The following is a 13,343-nucleotide window of genomic DNA, read 5'->3' as shown; positions in this document are numbered from 1 at the left end:
CTGTTTAGGGAAGGCCAGACTGTCCCAGCATGGTGGAGGCTCTGGGAAGTGTGAGAACTTGGCATTGTTAAAGATAGACTTTAGCCAGTTACTATGTTGTGTCCGTAGTTGTGTGCGTAGGATGCAGGTCAGGCAGGTGACCAGACTTCTTCATGGCTACAAACTGTTGCTCACACATGCAGCAGGCACAAAAGTGAGCACACACTTGACTTTCCCACCGCTGAGGTGTCTGACAGGAAGGAGGAGATCGTGAGGGAAGAGAAGATGCTGGCAAGACACATGGTTGAAGAGCACAGTTGAAGACTGCTTACCTTTGTAGTCTGCTCCCCCCATCCAAGCTGATCCAAGCCAGCCTTGAAACCTATGCACTAGTCATGTGATGAACGTCATCATTCTACCTAATTAAAGATAGGAGCCCCTCCTGATACAGCTGAAGAGCAAGGCGTAGCCATTGTGCTTGCTGCTAGGAGCAGTGGAGCCAGGAAGTGAGACCTCCTTTAGGACACGGCCTGTCAGCAGTCTTGTGTAGCCCAGGACTGGTGCAGGGTTTTTGGTGCCACATCAGTTTATTTTTAATGACAGATCTAGCGCTGGTTTTGAGAGATAGGTGGTAGTTAGACGTCGTGGGTAGAAGGATAAAGCCATTGACTCACCAGTTACTTAATTCATAGAGCTGTATAACATTTCCCATCTCTGTGTTGTCAGGTAGTAGGGTACAGTGGTAACTGTCTGCCTCTGAGATTCTCGTTGGCTTGTGTAGGTCTCCACCTGACCTTGTGGGCTGCTGTGTCCTCTCTCCAACTATGGGGACACTTACGTCCCTTTCTAGGAGACCATGGGAGAACGGCAAACACCATGATCCAGAGGAGTTCAGCAGGAGCCCATGGGCACAGCTGGCATTTGGGTTTCCCACCAGTCACAGGAGGAAAACCTGTGTTGGATTAATTGAGGTCTTTTAAAAACTACTATTGTTCCTCAAGCAAGTTTGCTTTGTTTTAGTCATTAAGAAAACTTCCTGTTAGTGTCTAGTCTTTAATTACTAAAAGGCTGAAACACTTCATGCTATTTTGACTAATTCTCTGTAGGTCTGTGGTGTGACATGTAAGCATAAAACCCTCTTTTCTAAAGATGCTTTATATATGTGTGTGTGTGTGTGTGTGTGTATGTATGTGTGTGTGTATATATATATGTGTGTGTGTACACACATATATATATATTGTGAGTCTCTGACCCAGTTCCTTCTGCTCAGGGGTTACCATGTACCAGGGGTTCTGTCCTGCTGTCTTTCTACCTCTCCTCACCTCACACTCGAGTGGGAGCCGCTCTTGTCTTCAGCGGGAGATTCTTTCCACGTCCTCTTCAAACTCCCTCTCATTTCCTTCCATACCTGGACTCAGTCTCCTTCTGCCCATTTGCAGAGCCCTGCACTGGCTCCTCACCCTCCGAATAGAGCCTGGCGCTTTCCCAGTGCCTGTGAGCTGTACTCCTCCACTGCTCCTGTCTTCTTTCCAAGGCCCCTCAGCCACTTCAAGAGCCTGCTCCCAAATCCTACCTCAGCTGTGCCACCACTTGTAGCCCCCGCTCCCTCCACCATGTCCTGTACATGGACCGTGACATATTTACTGCATTAAAGTGTCCCTCCAGTACCTAGTACAAGTCGTCTGAGGATGGGGCAGAGTGGCTCCCGTGCAGGGAGCAGGAGAGGACACCAGCTTACTTTTAGGACTGGAGGAAAATAAACAAGAGCTGTGAGACATTGGTTTGGTTGGTCAGATTTCCTGTTTGTATGGAAAAGCAGCTTTTATCCTAAAGTTTGATGAATAAAATGAAAAAAATGTTTCTTGTTGTTTACTAACTTTAGAGGGATAGATTTTCATAAAGGCCTACTAAATCAAGAGTGACAGCCTGAGGGTGTTTACAGCTGCGGATCGCTTTACTGCCTGCCCTGGGTGCCTTTGAAAAGGAAGGAGGCCCCCTGTAAGCATCTTTTTTTTTTTTTAAAGATTTATTTATTTATTATATGCAAGTACACTGTAGCTGTCTTCAGACACCCTGGAAGAGGGCATCAGTACTCATTATGGATGGTTGTGAGCCATCATGTGGTTGCTGGGAATTGAACTCAGGACTTCTGGATTTGAACTCATGACCTTTGGAAGAGCAGTCGGTGCTCTTAACGGCTGAGCCATCTCTCCAGCCCCCCCTGTAAGCATCTTTAGCTGACTGCCTGTTAGACTCAGAGTCTAGCCTTGGACAGCAGTGAACCGTGCTCACAAACTTAAGTTTTCAGATATGTAAGATGGGTAAAAACTTCATGACATCCTCCTTGTACTCTGTAAAGTTGTATATGTGTTGACATTGTTACCCTAGAAAGAATAATCAGGAGTAAAGGCCTCTTTTTTAAAGACATGGTTGGAAATCAAGAATGAAAAAGGAAGCAAACGAAACAGCTGTGCTTCAGGAGGAGAGTTTTGAAGAAAACTCTGTTTTGCTTGGAAGACAAAAAAGAAGGAAAGACAACTTGGGGGTCCCAAGTTATAAGTTATAAGTAATAAGAACAAGCAGTCTGACTGTGGCACTTGGTGGTGTTAGGTTGCATGGGAAGAGGTAAGACGCACTTAGGAACATCCGGAGTTGTTTCAGAGCAAGATGGGCTGAGTGCAGGGAGACCTGTAAGAGCTACTCACTCTCTGTGTGCCCCACTGCTCGGAGCCTCACCAGATCCTTATAGGTCGTCTGCTCGGGAGCAACTATACCTCTCGTAGAGCGCAGGAAATGTCCCAATTAGGAAGGGAGAGCTCACTGTTATCCCCAGTAGATCTTGGGAACGTGACTTTCAGCTGTTACTCGGGTTAGCTGTTAGTTTAGCCTCGTTGGCTGTAGATGAATCTTCCTCAGGAGGCCATGTTCTGTCTGTTGCTGCTTGTCCTTCAGTTCACTGTCTGGAGGGTCTGGTGTTCTGAGGGCTTGTGTCCTCCTCCTCTCTCCCTGCTGGTTTGTTACCCTTTCTGGTTTGTACTATGATTAATCATCAGCGTGTTTGTGTTTACAGGGTGGATGTGTAGACTCGACTAACCAAAGTCTAGTTCTGCTGCTCATGACCCTTGGACAGCAGGACGTTTCCAAAGTCCTGCTGGGACCACTCTCGCCCTACACGTAAGCTGTTTTCCTTTGCCTCGCTCATGTGTTCTGTTTGTACAGAGTGACCCAGATGTGCCGTGTGTAGCCTGTGACCACAGCATTGTCCCTGCTTGTACTGATCTCTAAGCAGCCAGCAGTGGCCACTATTAACCTGATGTTTCTGTCTTCACACGTAGGTTCGGGCCTTGCCTTCTTCCCAGTGCACCTGCTGTCCCCACGTTCTCTGAGCTCTCACGCACACTGGGTGGCTCTCGTGTCTCTGCTTTATGATTTGTTTCTATTCTGGAGACAAACATGGAGCTTGAAAGCTTTTCCATCCTAATCTTCCTGCTGGCATCCTTTTTCCTTTTAAAACATTTTTATTTATTCACTTTACATCCCGCTCACCTGCTGCCTTTCTTATTGTGGTCAATGGGTTATTTTCTAAGAGCATTCCATATTAGCTGGCTAGAAGAGCCAAAGAGAGGCAAAATTCCTAGGGATGTTATCAGAGCAGTTGGAAGTTACAGAGATGCGTTTGGGCAGCTGGATATTAACATCTAGGATAAAAAACATGCACACTCCAAGAACAGTAGCTAGTTGGAAACTTGAGTTAAAGAGCGCCAAGCTCAAGACGAGTTTCTAGTCAGGGATAAATGAGCAGGTTTGGAAACAGGCTCCCATGTATGCGTGGGTGTGGGGGTGTGTGTGTGCATGTATGAGCGTGTATTCATGTATACGCACTTACATGCTCACAGACTTAGGTAGCTGTTTGGTCAGCGAGGGGTGGTAAGTGGGAGGGGGCAGGTAGATCTGAGACTGAACTGCCCTTTTTCGGTTATCATGGTACCGATGCTGTAGCTCTGAAAGGTACAGTACTGTGATAGCTGAAGAATGGTGGTGCCATCACGTTGAGGGGAGGGGCTGGCAGCCAGGCGCTTGAAGGATTCTTTTACTTTTAGAGTTGGCAGTGGGAGGTTTGTGGAACAGAAGATGGAAGGGAATATACTCTCTTAGCAGCAGGGGACACTGATGAGCAGGAAGGACCCCAAGAGCCACACGTTATCTCCTGATAAGGTGTGCAAAGTGTTTCACAGGACAGGAAACCTAGACTTGAGGAATCCTAATGGCAGGCCAACTACAGAAGTGCAGACTGCTCAAACAGAATGTCACCGGAGCGTTCTGGGGGGAGGTGGCAGCAAGCACAGCTCCCCAGGTGCGGGATCCCATCAGAGTTCCTGGAAGCAACTGGTGGTGAGTGACCATCTTGGGACGGGTTGGCCTTTTAGCTGGTCAGTGCTGTGTCCAGCTTCTGCTCTGGGCCAGCAGAGGTTCCATGGCTCTCCTGGAGTCTGGAAAAACCACTGTCTCCAAATGTGTGTGGCTCAGAGTTTGGGCCTTGGCAGAACAGCATGTGACCATGGAATATATGTTTTTATCTTTTTTTTTTTTTAAGTTACTTTTAGAGAGTCTTTCACTTCAACTCTGGGGCCTTGAATCATCTTTTAATGTCTGTAGCCTTTTGGGATGTGACTGTCCTTCACCACATAATCCTTTTGGTTTCCTTTCTTCATCCAGAAACCTAAAATTACCGCGTCTCCTGGGAGACTGTAGTCTGCTCCGAGTGGAGCTTTAAAAGTAGTCCAGATGGGAGTGTTCTGTGCCTTGAGATTTGGGTCTGAGGCTTGGACACGTGCTTCTTGCCCCGGGGCTTAGTACACCCCACCTCCTCTGCCACACACACACACCCCACCTGCCCCAAGCAAGCACAGATGGGGAATTGTGTTCAGCAAAGGCTTGTCTGTGAGGGGGACCCCTTTGCCCTTAATCTTGTGGAAGGCTCCAGTGTCTCAGAAGATGGAGGGTGAGCATAGGCCCTGACAGGCACAATTGACATCTTATCTGCGAATGAGACAGGCACCATGATGGGGCAGGGGGAGTATCATGTGCATATTCTTGTGCTAGTCACGTCATAGAGACACAGATTTTTGGACCTCACTTTCCTTGAGGAAAGCAAGAATATTCTTGGTGTGAAGAAGGCATGTGCATGCCTTCTGGCAGTTGGCTTTGTGTGAATGGCATCTTTGTGTGAATGAATGGCAGCATCTCAGGTACCATTTTTCTGGAGTGCCAGGATTAAGAAGTTTTCTCTCCCTGTTCAGGCCCTTGCTGAGAAGTGTGAGTTATGTGTCCCTCCTTCCCTCGCCTGCCTTCCCTGTTGCTATAGGAGGTTGCTGCTTCGGCTCCTCTGTACTATTTGAGGAAATAAGTCTATATGTGTGACCTTTTTGAGACCAGACAATGTTTCTCAGTTGAATAAATAATATTGGATACCATAGACACAAGAAGAGAACCTCTCTTTGTTTTAAATTTGAGTATTGTTGGCTTACAGTTTTAACCCTGGAAGCTTAATTTTACATTATAGTGAGAAATTATATTTTATTTACAAGTTGAAGTAACATAAAAAATATATCATACATTATTATATATCAATATATAGAGATGTATCAAATATCTTTATATATCGAGATACACAATATATATATTACAATATAATATATATCTATCATCAGGCACTTATAATGCTCAGAAATCCTGACAGATTAGAGCTCCAAGCTTCGCTTTCTGCCTGTGCATAGGCCTTGGTGTCCTCCAACCTGTCAGTACTTACGCGCTGTCTATGCTGCAGTGCCACCAGGGGAGGCTGAGTTGAGCATTTGTGAGTCTCTGTTGATGACATGGATAGTCAGGTGCTTAGCAGTATTCAAGGCACTATATCTGAGGAATTCAGATCCTGCCTTGTCACTCCTCATTTCATCCCAGCCCATCCCCCATCATGTCTCTTTGAGCTCCAGATGGTGAACTTCCACAGAGGGATCTCAGGCCTGAGGTCCACTGCACACTGGCTAGTGCGCATCTGTGTACAGTACTTTTAAAATGTACGACCAACTTCTAGCCACATTCCTTAACAAACTGTACACTCCTACCTATACTTCTGCAGAGCGGTGTAGGTAGTGTTTGTTTAACAGGCATGCACTGTGTCTGCCGTGAGCAGGACAATATTGTTTGATTTTTGGTTTTGTTTTTTTTCTGTTTGTGGTGCTAGCAATCAAATCCAGGCCCTTATGTTGCTTAGCCAACCGAGTGCTCTATTACTGAGCTAGATAGCCTCAATCCCCAGATAATCTTTTTTTTTTTTTCAGATTATAATAGAATTACATCATTTCCCCTACCCTTTCCTCATTGCAAACTCTCATATACCCTGCCTTGCTCTCTTTCAAATTCATAGGCTCTCTTTGTTTAATAATTGTTACTTTCATACATACATACATACATACATGTTCTGTAATACATAAATGCAGCTTGTATGAATATTTTCAGGGGTTGACCATTGGATAACCATTTGATGTGCCCTTCCCTGGAAGTAGCCATTTCTCCTGCTCTTCTTAGCAGTCCTTAGCTGCCTCTAGTTATTTGTATAGTGTTCAGGCCTCATGGACTTCCCACCTGCTTCCAGTTTAGCATGTCTGTCATGATACCTGTCCAGTTCATGTTTAGGTGTCATGTTGGTGAAACATATGGATGTAGCCTCCAACATTCGAGTCACAATCTCACAGCAAACTCACTGATTCTTTTTCACTTAAAATCATCCCACCCCCACCACCTTCCAAAATGTTCTTTGAGCCTTAGGTTTGGGAGTTATAGGCATATTTATCTGTTGGGGCTGGGCTCCACACCTCTACATTTTGATTGGCTGTAGTTTTCTGTGATGATCTCTATCTGTTGCAAAGAGACGTTTCCTTGATGTATGAAGACCACACTTAGCTGTGGTATAAGAGCAACTATTTAGAGTGTAGTTAGGGATTATGTATGATGTATGAAGACCACACTTAGCTGTGGTATAAGAGCAACTATTTAGAGTGTAGTTAGGGATTATGCTGGTTGTAGGTCTCCAAGATCCATGACTTCATGAGTTCTAGACATTTGTCTGGGTTTTCAGCATGAGGCTGATGCCCCTTTTGTTGAACGGAAAGCTAATTCATTTTAAATCTTTTTAACTCCTGTGGTTTCCAGCATAACCCTCTGTGAGTGAAAATGTAGGTGCAGTTGTGTGCCTCATCTTAACTGATAAGACATGTCACTTGCCAGGGTCACACAAAAGCGGGGGCTGGGGGATGGAACAGGTTCATTGGAGATTTTGCTTCTCTGACTGCTTTTAGCTTAAGAGCTGTGACCCATCACTGTCACTGGCTTCTCAGGACTTTGCTGATACAGAACATCATGCTACAACGTTCACAAGTCCTCATTTCAGCTTCTGCACACCTTAGACCATGGTGCTTTTTTTATAAAGTGATATCTGCTTATGGAGAGTGGTTGGCTGTGTGCCAGCGGCACAGTCAACCAGTTCTGTTTCCTGTTGCCTTGAACCAAGTTTAATAATGTCATTCTTGGAGTAGAGTTGAAGTGTTGGCATCAGACACACCACTGGTCTCAAAAGCTGCCATGTACTGACTGCAGGGAACCAGGGAACCATGTGACGTGGTTTTTCCTTGCTCTGAGATCTTGTCTCTCGACTTCTAGGACAACTCCTTAGACCTAACTTGTTGGCCAACCCTAACCCTGGCCCACATCCAGGTGACACAGAAACCTGGGTTGGTGAAACAGGAGGCAGGATTTTCTGTTCGTATCATCAGAAAGAGACTGACCCATCACTGCTTCCCTCTTCTTGTGCTTCCAAGGGCATTGGAGGGGCTGGGCCTGAGCCAGTCCAGGCCTGGCCATGGGGATTCTGCGGGCAGATGGTCCTTGCTTGTTGACAGTGACAGTGGGAACAACCAACCTTTGGAAGCACACAAGGACAGTTATCTCAGCTTCCAGAAGTCTCTGAAACCTTGTTAGATAGAGTGGGGGCTTTCATAGCAAAGTCTTGTTTGTGTTAACAGTGAATCACTTTGTTCTAAAGGGAAAGATAGACAGACAGACAGACAGACCAGTACAGATCCAGTTGTCAAGTGAGAAACTAAGATCATTTACTCAGAAGTTGCATCGAACTCCAGTTGCTTTCCCCAAGAGGGTCATAGGAAAAGCTGCTCCTTGATTTTGGATCAGATACCCACCCAGCCCTTTTCTCTTTTTCAAGACAGGCTTTCTCTGTGTATCCCTGGCTGTCCTGGAACTCCCTCTATAGACCAGGCTGGCCTTGAACTCAGTTCTACTTGGGGCTGCCTCCCGAGTGCTGGGATTAAAGGTGTACACCACCACAGCCCAGCCAATTTCACTTTCTTAAGGAAGCTGTTTGTTTAGGTTTAAGATGTAGGGAAAATGAGGCTGGAGGTGGAAGAAGGGCATTCTGAAATGTCCCTCAGTCCCATCTTCTGCTGGCTTGCTCAGACGGCCCGAGAACCTGGCAGAACACTGTGGAGAAAGTCTAACAACCTTCGCTTTTCCTGACTGTTCCAAAAGCTACAAGTTCCTCAAAGCTGTACATAAACAGGCCTGCACCCTCAGTCTGCATCTCCTCCACCCTCCTCCAGGACACCAAGCAAGCTCAAGTTCCCAGGAGTTCTGCCAGCAGGAGAGGGCATTTGGCTTTTTTAGCCCAGTTGAATGACTCAGAGTGAAGTGGCTGAATGAGGCCCAGAGGGAAGCTTGCCTCAGGCCTGTGTTAGTCTATGCAGCAGTGAGGGAGATCAAGCTGTCCTCCCCTCAGCCTGCAGAGAAGTGGGGAGGAAGGTCCTGGTGTTTTTCTCCGAGGCTGCCAGTTAGAAACTTGGCTCACAAGTGTGTGTGGCCTGTTTATCTGTGCGGTTTGTGTCTTTGTCTTCTTTTCCCTAAGACAAGATGTGGAAATAGATGGATAGATGGAGAAAAGGAGAAGGAAAAAGAAAAAAATGGGGGGAAGAATTCCCATGGTCAGTAAGACCAGAAAGCCAGCAGGGGGAGAGCTGACTTCCCTTAATTACCAAGATTGCTGAAGTCATTTCTCAGTTACCCCCAACGCTTCAGTTCTTAGTGTCTCAGTAGCAGGGAGAGAGTTTCATGTGTGCAGGCCGTCATTGTTGAGATACTTGTGACTTACCCAGAGGGTCAGCACTGTGTGACAGTCACTTATGTAGCCACTAAGCAGAGAACGCTGTAGAAACTCCATTAAGACAGAGAAGGATCAGATGGATGGGTGCTAGTGGTGAGAAAGGCTCTATGGAAGAATTTAAAATGGGCTTGCATTGTAAAGATGAAGAAGTCCTATGTTCTTACATGGAGGGTCAGCAAAGTAAATCTCACCTGAGCTATGGTGCTTAGCAGTTGGTCCCTGTCTTGTGACATGCCTACAGCTCACACAGAGGGTGAGTTGATCTGCTATGATCTAGTCTCTTGGTATTTTTCCCTCCTATGAGTGGATCACAGGGGAGGCACATTCACCACAGCAGGCTTCATCCTTAATTTCATCTGTAACTGACTAGGGTTGGGACCTGGGATTAGTACATTTTTTTAAACTCACAGATGTGTAGAAATATAATTTATGCGGCCATAAGGCTTACCCATTTACAGTGTTCAGTTTAATAGTCTTTAGTATACTCATAGAGTTGAATAACCACAGTCTAACTTTAGCACATTTTTATCACCCCGGAAAGAAACGCTGTGCCATTTGTGGTTGCTGCCCATTTGTCCCGCTTGACAGCTCTGTCGCAGTAATGGAGAGCTCTTCTGACCGTTGTCTAGAAAACAACATAACCCTATGTAATGATATAGGCCCTTAGCAACCACCTCTTTCATTTAGCACAGTTTACAGCGCTTGTCCTGTTGGAGCACATACAAGTGCTGGTAACACCCCATGAATAGGACCCGCCTTTTCTTTTGTCAGTCAGTGGACATTGGGATGTTCTGTTTATGCATTCTTATTGGGTGACAACACCACCGCGAGTGTGTGTGTGTGTTTGTAGGTGGTTTTGCAGGTTGTGTGTTTTCACTACCCTGGAGCACGTATCTCTGTGCTTGGGTTTGAAGGGCTGGTTGTTTTCTAGGCAGCCGTACTTTACATTCCTGTCATGGCGTGTGCAGTAGCTTACCCGCTGTTTCCCATCACACATGTCACTGTGCCTTTCTTAGTTGAGCATGAAGTGGTTTCTTCCTGCAGACTTGCTTTTCATTTCCCTAATGGCAGACGAGATAGCCTCTTTCCATTGTACTTGGAACTCCTGCCTGTCTTTTTAGTTGTTTTCCTAAATTACTGTAGAGTTCTTTGTTCTCTCATTGCTCTGATTTTGGTGTTTCTGTTTTAGCAACCATTAAACTGTTCGTTGTCCAAACGTAATGGCATTCGCCCTATAGTTTCAGCGTTTACAAAGACCTTAGAAGAGCTGGAGCTGATTCCGTGTGTTGGGAAGGAGTCAAAAGCCTCCATTCTTTGCTTGTGAATAATCGGTCATTCCCATATCGTTTGCCTGATTTATTCCTGATAAGGCTATTAACTTGGCCTGAAGTATGTGGGTTTTATTTCTTGACTCCCAGTTTTGTTCCACTGATGTGCCCGTCTAGAATCGGTATGATCAAAGTTCCTCAGGTACACTCTGTGTACTTTAGGCTTAGAACTATGTGGCTGGGGTGGGGAGGCTGCCTGGATCAGGAACAGTGTGCCACAGGTGTCTGTGTGATGCTTTATTGCAGATGAACACAACAGGGTTATTCACTTAGCAGTGTTCCTTCAGCTTGCTCCATAAGAGCCACGGGGGATGCTTGCTGATAGAAGATTTCTGGTCCCTATGCCCCGACAACATAGAATTCAGGAAAGAGGAGAGTGTGTGTTTACATGGGTTCTGTGATTCTAGGCATTTCTATGGGGATACTTCCTCTAACCCTTGGGACCCTATGCATTTAGTGAATGTTCCAGGTGAGCCCTCTGGCTTAACTGGGGTCACACCGAGTGTCCTAGGGCAGCGGTTGGAACCCCCTAAAGCTGCTTGACAGTGCACCTGAAGAACCTCTGTCTCAGGAAGGGGAAGGCCATGCTTTCTGTTGCAGGAAGTGGGAAGAAACAGCCTCATGAATCTTTCACAGCGTTCACTGTGAGCTCTTCTCTGGTACCTCAGTTAACACTTGTCTCCTGTTAAATATGCACACGGAAGCACACAAGCACAGGTCTCCCCCTACTGCTAGGCAAGGGCGGGCTCTACCACCAAACCACATTCGCAGCTTCCCTCCTCCTTCTCTGTGGCTTCATTGAAAATTCAACAACTGTTCTTAAGAATCCTGAACTTTCTTCTGTAGTCTGTAGCAGCAGATGGAGATCTGCATGGGGAAGTTCCTGGTTTCATCTTTGCTTTGACTACAGTGTCCCTAGCACCAGTAACAGAGCCTGACTTTAATAGAGACATGCAGAAAATACTGTTGAGTAAGTAGAAGGCAGTTGCTGGCGTTCAAGATACGAAATCGTCTTTGTTCATCTTTTTTACCCCATGGTGCTGTGACTAAGGGGAGAAATGTAATATGCACCACTCAAAATTACCTCCATATTTGTGACTGTAATAAGTATGTGGGACGGGAATGCTGAGTGTCTTACACTAACCTCTAGCCTGTCTCCAGCCGAACTTACCTTGCTGAGGTGTGTGTGCGCGCGTGTCTCCGCAGGCTGCTCCAGGCCTCTTGGGAAGCTGACAGGCTATAAATATTAAAGCCTTTTTGATTAGACAGTTTTAATTTCAATGTTTTTAGTCTCAGAAATTAAAATTTGGGGTCAGAGTTTCTTTTAAAATGAATGTTCTCATTATTTCTTTTTAGGATAGAATTTTTGCGGCATCTGAAGAGCTTTTTCCAGGTTATGTTTAAAGTTGAAACCAAGCCATGTGGTGAAGAACTGAAGGGCGGGGACAAAGTGCTAATGACCTGCGTTGGGATTGGCTTCTCTAACCTGAGCAAGACCCTCAAGTGATCCTGTGCAACGTCAGGCTCTGCTGTGCATGGACGAAGCAGAAAGATGCGAAGGACCACAGGGACCAAGTCCAGGCATGTCCATCCAGGACAGGCAGCCTCTTAACAGTATAGACTTTATTTCTTTTCCACTGAAAATACTGATTTGAAAATACAAGCTGTCTCTCCCACGTGGCTTCCAGCTGCTTCTCCAGTGACATTCCTCGGAGGCCCAGGCTGTGGGCTTCCCGATTCACCTGGGGGAGGGGCCCTCCGTGAGTGGCCACGCTGCTAGACAGTATCCCAGCACCTCTTCTTCATCTTTGGATTGTGGTGGCTTTGTGTAGGGTTTATGTGACAGTGTGACAGTGTGTGTAGAAGACCTCCAGTCGGACAAGCTAGGGTTGTGCCAGAGGTTGGGGCACTGGTTCCCTCCCTCGTCTTAGGAATCATTTGCTTGCATGGGCACATGCTATACCTCACATGGTAACTTGTGTTTGTGTGGGCCTGGTGGTTGGGATGGGGAGGGCAGACATGTCTTAAAATGTTTTCTGTATCCTAGGTGTGGCATAAAATTTTGTTTTTATTCTTCTAATTGCACTGTAGTGTAAATTATTATAAGAAAATTCAGAGTATTTATTTTTTATTTGATGTTTATAATTCAGAAACATTAGATCTGATTTAAAGATGTAACAGAATCTGAGATGTTATCTACGTATAAGCTAATATTCCAATTTCATGGATGCCGATAGAAGACATCAAAGTCCCAGGACAGCCACAGAACTTTGTAGCCTGGCAGGCAGCATAAACATATTTAAACTGATGTCTCTACTGCCAAGTCCTGCTGTGGAAGGGAGGGGCTCAGGTTGGTGCGCCTACAGTAAAATTTGTATCACAGGCAAGGAACACAGGTCCTTTCTCATAGCAAGTCTGTTCTTTGTTCCACTAGAGATACTATGTCACCACTCGAGACTGCTTACTGCAAATAGCCTTCTAAGAAGGGACTTAGGCAGAGACCAGCAAGAACGTGCGGCGATATCCTGGACCGTGGTGGACTCCCCTGCGCTCCGTGGATTCTACGTGTGATGGGTCTACAGGATCAGGAGCCACTGTTGTTCTCCCTATTGGAGGGTGTCTGGGTGGAAGTCAGGATGGCCTTGCCTCACTATCTTCCTCCAAACCTTTTCCTTTTCACTGAGAGCACAGTGCTGTTTGCTGCTGACTGAGGATGCCTTGCAGAAGCCTTGAGGGACCTGACCTTGAGGGACACCTGGACATGCTGGATGCGGCCCTGAGCCCAGAGCTTTCCATGTTAGTGTTCT

At 46.1% G+C, this 13,343-nt stretch overlaps 1 protein-coding gene across 2 annotated transcripts in view; it reads left to right on the top strand.

The window, feature by feature from the left end:
• Rcl1 (RNA terminal phosphate cyclase like 1) overlaps positions 1-12,616 on the top strand; it is a 42,369-nt gene extending 29,753 nt beyond the window's left edge. For both annotated transcript variants that reach the window (XM_021151344.2, XM_021151345.3), the window contains 2 exons: positions 3,050-3,153; positions 11,893-12,616. In XM_021151344.2, coding sequence (XP_021007003.1) covers positions 3,050-3,153; positions 11,893-12,043 — 255 coding nt within the window. In that variant the 3' untranslated portion in view covers positions 12,044-12,616. The remainder of the gene's footprint in view (positions 1-3,049; positions 3,154-11,892) is intronic.
• The last annotated feature ends 727 nt before the right edge of the window (positions 12,617-13,343 follow it).

This window comes from Mus caroli, unplaced genomic scaffold (genome assembly GCF_978045245.1).
Source record: "Mus caroli unplaced genomic scaffold, Mus_caroli_1 scaffold_20, whole genome shotgun sequence".
Taxonomy (NCBI): domain Eukaryota; kingdom Metazoa; phylum Chordata; class Mammalia; order Rodentia; family Muridae; genus Mus; species Mus caroli.
Note: the sequence above shows the minus strand (reverse complement) of the source record. Positions and strands in the feature narration are given on the sequence as shown.